This window comes from Schistosoma mansoni, assembly GCF_000237925.1.
Source record: "Schistosoma mansoni, WGS project CABG00000000 data, supercontig 0151, strain Puerto Rico, whole genome shotgun sequence".
Taxonomy (NCBI): domain Eukaryota; kingdom Metazoa; phylum Platyhelminthes; class Trematoda; order Strigeidida; family Schistosomatidae; genus Schistosoma; species Schistosoma mansoni.
This window is the reverse complement of record NW_017386048.1, coordinates 332,200-339,234: the sequence shown is the minus strand read 5'-3', so window position 1 is coordinate 339,234 and position 7,035 is coordinate 332,200. Positions and strand designations below refer to the sequence as shown.

Here is a 7,035-nt window from a genome sequence, read left to right as displayed (position 1 = left end):
AAGTACCTGACGTACGTAACTGTTATATTCCGAGGAGAATTATGAATGGTAACTTTTGAGAACTATTTATGGGCCAATACGATACATATATTTCCTATTGTATAAATATTAAGTATTTTAACCATTCATCTTCATTATCCTCTTATTATAAGCTTCATTTTGACGCATAGACTATAGCTGTACGATTTGCCGTTCTTGAGTTATCCTCAGTCTATTCATTACTGTTCCTCATATTCACAGCCACTTTGGGTTGAATCTTGTACAAATGTTATTTTCTATTAGATGGCACGATGTGGTCTGTTTGTTTGATATATAAACTCAGTATGTTTGAAATATAATGATTCATACCGCAGAGGCTGTCCTGGACTTAACGCACTGTGCTAGGCAGAAAGCAGGACTGATAAGTATCCAAGACTGCTCGTACGGTTTTCATGTATCACTGGTCCGATCGTTAAATCACTGCTCTCTAATTAGCGGTCTTATCACGTCATACATTAACAGGGCATTCACTAGGCCACAAGTTATAACAGTTACATTGATCACCAACCAGTGATCAATCAATTGGAAATTATTTGAGAACAATTAAAAAAGGGTAACAGTCGATTAAAGTATATAAAACTGAAAGAAGGAATATTGAATCAAAGAATTCTTTTATAATCAATGCTGAGGAGTCCCACAATGGGACGGAACGACCATCCCGTGCTTCCAGGTTTTCCATGGTAATCTAGCTTCAATGGACTCATGATTTCAACTATGAAAATACTGAAATCTCCATAAAACCCCTTCTGATAATCATCAAATTTCTTATATTAGTAGTATAAATCAAGGTATATTTGAAATTTTTCCATAACAAATGATTATAATACATTTATAAATACATAGAAATAAATTAAAGGTTAAGTTATAAAATTATAATATACAGAAACTTTTTTTATTTTTTTCATTCCATTTTCTTTATTCAAGGAAATAGGTACTTTCTGCAAATTATTTGATGTAAATCGTTATTTAAGTGCATCGATAAAGTAAAAGACTGACTTCTCCACAATGTATATAAATGAAACACTTTTCATCATGTGTGATTGACCTAAAAAGGAGAAATAGAAATGTAGAATGGAATAAAAGTTTAGGATAAGGGTAATTTGAGATTTCATTCAGAGAGGTTTTTCATTACTAAGTGATAAATGATGTTATTTAAACTATTTCTAATGCAGTTTTTTTTATTATTTATATACATTTCAATCACGGAGAATCAAGAACAGTGTAAAAGATGGGCAAGAGTAGAATTTCTACAATAGAAGAATATATGGAACTCAAAACAACTGTCAACTAATTTCAAAGTGAGAATCTTCAATACGAACGTCAAGACAGTCAGTTCTACTGCAACGGTGCTGAAACATGGAAAACTACTACATTCATTGTCAAGAAGGTATAAGTATTTATAAACAGTTGTTTACGCAAAATACTCAACATTCACTGGACGGATATCATCAGCAACAGCGTTTTATGGGACAGGACAAACCAGCTTCCATCTGAAGAGGAAATTAGGAAGAGACATTGGAAGTGGATCGGACATACATTGAGGAAATCACCAAACTGCATCACGAGGCAATCCCTAACTTGGAATGTTGAAGGGTAGCAGAAAAGAGGAAGGACAAAGAACACATTACGCCGGGAAATAGAGGCAGATATGGAAAGGATGAATGTTAACTGTAAAGAACTGGAAAGGATTACTCAGAATAAGGTTGGATGGAGAATGCTGGTGTGCGGCCAGTGCTCCTCCACGTTGGGTAACAGGTGTAAGTAAGTGATGTGAACCGCGAAACAAGAAGCCTTAACAAACTACGGAAGCTATTTTTGGGGATGTTATTTCATTTAATTCAAAGCTTGTAAAACTATAACTATAACATCTTTTGTACTCTGTTTTCTACTTTAATCTCCCAGTTTTGGACATAATTGTATTTTCCTAATTTATTCATGCAACTTTTCACCCTAATCGGAATTCGGAATTCGAGTGCTAGATTGGGATTGGAATAAAGTGATTTGTGTCCCAGTTGTCCTTGTCTTCTCTCTCTCTCTCGTGCTTGCTAGCCAATCAGGGATAGAATACTAGCCTCAAGGTTAAGACAGTCAGCCTATCGCGTCAAGGTCTTAATCTATATTCGACAAGTCATACTCAGCACTAGAGTGGGTAGACAGATTCAAGGACGTAACAGTAAGTAATATACATTTCATATTGACTTTGATGAGAATAAACGACCACTTGATTTGTTTTAATAAGCTCAGTTAATTTGAATAGTAATTTTTTGGTTAGCGAAAGTTATGTTACTGAAAACTATCCACCATAAATTGATGGATGTAAACCAATATCTAGACTTTGAGTTCTTGCATTCTTTTAGAAGATAATGTGAAAAGGAATATAAGGCCGTTTAAAACATCATACAGTTTATTGAGATGTAAACGAGCATAATTAATAATATACTGAAACACTACGAATGGATTATTGATGAAAAATCAACACAGAACTGTCCACAAGTTCGATCGTGTTGTCGATAGCCGAAGTTATATTAAAGAGTTGGTTTATGAAATCTTGACTCAAATCAATGGAACTTCTATCAAAAGCACCCCTAGCTAATCCTTTAGATTTTCGGAATCAATAAATCAAATCAAATACGGTTGTACATGATATCACAATTGATTGATCACTGGGTGGTGATGATATATTTAACTACCGTCGAATCAATATGAAAAAACACTCTAATAATTGAAGTGTTTTTTTAATTTACCGAAAGGAGAGTAATTAGAATAATTTATCCTGTCCTGCTATGTTCAACTGAAAGAAAAACTTACTTGTTCAATCGACTTCACAAATCCAATTAGCTTGTTTAAGATCATATAATAACCACATACCAATTAGGTAACACATTCAAATTTTCGATACTTATTCAGACAACAAGGTACACACAGAATCATATTTTATGTAGTCATATTAAGTTTTAGGTTTGATTTCAATCTTGAATAAAGTTTCATACTTAAGCCATTTTTATAAATAAGAAGTTTATAAATTTGGTTTTCTAATCTACCTTAAATGTATGTGTGTATCTCCATACACATTGTGCTTTATCAATGTTTCAAAAGTTCCGTCATTCCTCTCTTTATGCATGTTATTAAGCTTGGAATATAGATTCTTAAGTATTATAAATATCTTTCGTTAAATATCTTACCCTGTGCTGACACCCCAATGAAAAAAATGGGTAGAGATTTGAAGATGGACTTGACACGCATGACAATGATCACCACTCAGTGATCAATCAATTGTGATTACATCTCAGTCCTACAGCAGGTCGGTGGCGGCCAGAATAGCTCAATGGTAACGTCTCTGACTGTGAACCTGAGTGACACGGGATCGAGTCCGTTAGGGAGCATCAATTCCCTCAAGATTAGAGGGACATCTTACTGACGAGTGCCAAGTAGCATGAAACCCTGGTCCAGGTTTTCCTGTTGACCGCCTCCAACCACCATTTTATCTTATGAATTGACTTTTATTAACAAGCACTAATAATATGCTTAAAAATGAACTATTTTTTACAAATGAAATACTAATTACACAACAAAATGAATAGTTTTTAGATAGGATTATAGAAAAACGTTTCGATGAGAATCAGTTCAACTATATGTTCAATGTATTCAGTACCTACACTTTAATGGAAATCAAAGTAAATCAACGTCCATTTGTACTTACATTTAACTGTGTAAATAAATCTATCTTTCATATGTACGTGTTTGTTGTAACTTAGATATTTGGCGCAAACAGTCACTTAAAGTCATGATCAATATCGGTATTCTGTTTGCACACCACAATGTTTCTTACTAATTTACATAAGTAAACAATAAACTATCTAATCAACAATTCCAAAAAAAAAAAGCAATTTACACAATTTTTTTTGTAACTGATTAATTTATGAAGGTGGTTTGAGTGGTGAAAATGTTGCTAAATTATACTATACTGCTTTATCAGAAGGGGGTTTTTGTGTTTATGCAAACATATACTGCTCATAGTGTAGTGAACGAGAACGCACAGGGGGATAATCGATTGTATTTGAATACAAAATATGTGAATCATATAGTAAATACTTCATTTGTAAGATATCAGTCAATCGTGTCAGACTTCATTGTTCTTTCGTTTCCACACCAGTCATTCTCTGTTCTTGTTCTCTTTTCTTCGATCTTCTAAACCTTTTACCACCAGACATTTCACTTTTGATTGATGTTACATACTACTTATATCTATTGATATCAGTAGCACACACCATAATAGGACATGAAAAATCGAATTGGGCTTAAAGTGATATAATTAATGCGAGAAGTTCTGATTTATGTGTTCAATTAAACAATCAATTAAGACAAACTTGTGAAATATTTGAATGATATAATAATAAATTTAGTGAGCTATATAGCGGATTAAATGTCTATATCAGAGGGGGGATTCGTGGAGATTTTAGTAATTTTATATAGTTGAGATCATGAGTCAACTGAAGTTAAAACACCATGGAAAACCTGGAAGCACTGGATGGCCGTTTCATCCTTTTGTGTGAGTACTCAGTAGTGCGCATCCACGATCCCGCCTCGCAAGATTCGAACCCAGGACCTATCAGTCTCGCGCCAGAGCACTTAACCATTATACCACTGAGCCGGCTGGTATCCAACGGTGCTAATGTCTAACCTCAACCAATCCACTATAAAATTACAACATTTTATAAAATGTCCAATAAAAATATTGTCTCATCAAGATTTTTCAAGACCTTTCTTATTTCTAATTTCTCTCCAGAAATAAACCTGACTATTTAGCAACAGAAATAATGAAATACAGTTTCATTCAGTTGTCTCATTAATATATAACTGTATGTTTGATGTTTGCTTTTTTTCGAATCTGTAAAACACAATGTTTAAGAATTTGGCAGCAAAATATACATGAACTTCTCATAAGATGATGGTTGGAGGTGGTCAACAGGAACTGCTGAACCCGGGTTTCGTGCTACTTGGCACTCGTCAGCAAAGTGTACCTGTAATCTTCAGAGAACTAGTGCTCCCTGACGGATTCGATTCCGTGTCACCCAGCTTCACAGTGAGAGACGTTACCGCTGAGCTATTCTGGCCGCCACCGACCTGCTGTAGGACTGAGATGTAATCATAATTGATTGATCATTGAGTGGTGATCAGTGTCATGCGTGTCAAGTCCATCTAAGTGCTGATCGAATGCTATGGATTATGCGGTTATTTTCACGAACTCTTTCACTGATTCATTCAATATGATTTCTGAATTAGAACTGTAACAGTAATCAAGTGAATTAATTGCAGGTATTCAATTCTTATCATGTTGCTCAGTAAAAATATTTCAATAATAGCTACATTACTTGTGAATACATCTTTGTTTATTGAAACATGTCAAGTAAATGATGAGTATAATGTTAACAAAAATCTTCAGGTTATTTAAATAGAGACAAAATAATCTTCACAGTATTAGACGTATGTCACTTTTATAATCTGAGTGAAATAATTTTACATAATATATATAATATATATTGTATCAAGAGTAATCTGACTAAATCCACCAGACTAAGAATACTTCAAAGACAATGAGCGTAGCAACAGCCTCAGCAGCAGTAGGCCTCGACATATACAAAAACAAAGGCAAGACTCTACGATACAACACAACATGCATCAATAGAATCACACTTGAAGGGGAAGCTTTGGAGAATATAAAAACTTCACATATCTGGGAGCATCATTGATGAACACGGTGGATCTGATGCAGATGTGAAGGCGCGGATCGACAAAGCAAAAGCAGCATATTTACAACAGAAGAACATCTGGAACTCAAAACAATTGTCAACCAACAAAAAAGTCAGAATTTTTAATACAAATGTCAAGACAGTTCTACTGTATGAGGCGGAAACCTGGAGAACTACGAAGGATACCATCCAGAAGATACAGGATTTTATTACCATTTGTCTATGCAAAATACTTCGGGTCCGTTGGCTAGACACTATCAGTAACATTCGACTGTGGGAGAGAAAAACCCAGATTTCAGTAGAGGAGGAAATTAGGAAGAAGCGCTGGAGTTTGATAGGACACACATTGAGGAAAGCACCGAACTACATCACAGTGAAAGCCCTCACATGGAATCCTGAAGGCCTAATGAGAAGAGGAATATCAAAGAACACATTACACCGAGAAATGGAGACAGAAATGAGAAGAATGAACAAAAGTTGGATAGAACTAGAAAGGAAGGCCCATGACAGAGTGGGTTGGAGAATGCTGGTTGGTGGCCTATGCTCCATCGGGGGTATATATATACAGAATATAAACACATATAGTTGAGATCATGAGTCAATTGAAGCTAGATCACCGTGGAAAACCTGGAAGCTCTGGACGGCCGTTTCATCCTATTGTTGGACTCCTAAACAGTGCGCGTCCACGATCCCGCCCCGTGAGATTCGAACTCAGGACCTACCAGTCCCGCGCCAGAGCTTCAAATGACTCATGATCTTAACTAAATAAAATTACTAAAATCTCCACAAAACCCCTTTCTGATAATAAACACATATATAAATACATAAATATATTTTTTGACAATATAACTTACATTCCAAATTCATGACCTACAATACATTGCCATACTGGTCCATATAATTTATCAAAATTTTTTTTCATAAACATTGCTACATCTTTTTCAGTATGATAATAATCCAATGCATGTACACATAAAGTCAACGCAGTTGTTTTACGTTCTGTTGGTAATTCATTCGCTTCAACTACAATATCGTAATGTTTCATTATTAACAAATAGATTTGATTGATTAATCAACGTATTTATATATGTATCTTTCTATCTATCCCTCTCTCTATATATATATATCATTGTACTCAATTACTTATTACAATCCATTTGATAGTACAACCATATACTGAGACTAATCTAATAGGTGATAATCATTCTAATTTGTCCCCCTATTTAGAAAATTATATAAGAGAATA

The 7,035-nt window shown here is 34.6% G+C and overlaps 1 protein-coding gene across 1 annotated transcript; it reads right to left on the bottom strand.

Annotated features, from left to right (window-relative positions):
- Positions 1-1,005: 1,005 nt before the first annotated feature.
- On the bottom strand, positions 1,006-6,834 carry Smp_125020 (dynein light chain, putative; the record flags this gene model as incomplete). Its single annotated transcript, XM_018798620.1, has 2 exons — positions 1,006-1,084; positions 6,644-6,834. 2 exons carry the CDS (start codon positions 6,832-6,834, stop codon positions 1,006-1,008), a joined length of 270 nt encoding a protein of 89 aa, XP_018646679.1.
- Between the last annotated feature and the right edge of the window lie 201 nt (positions 6,835-7,035).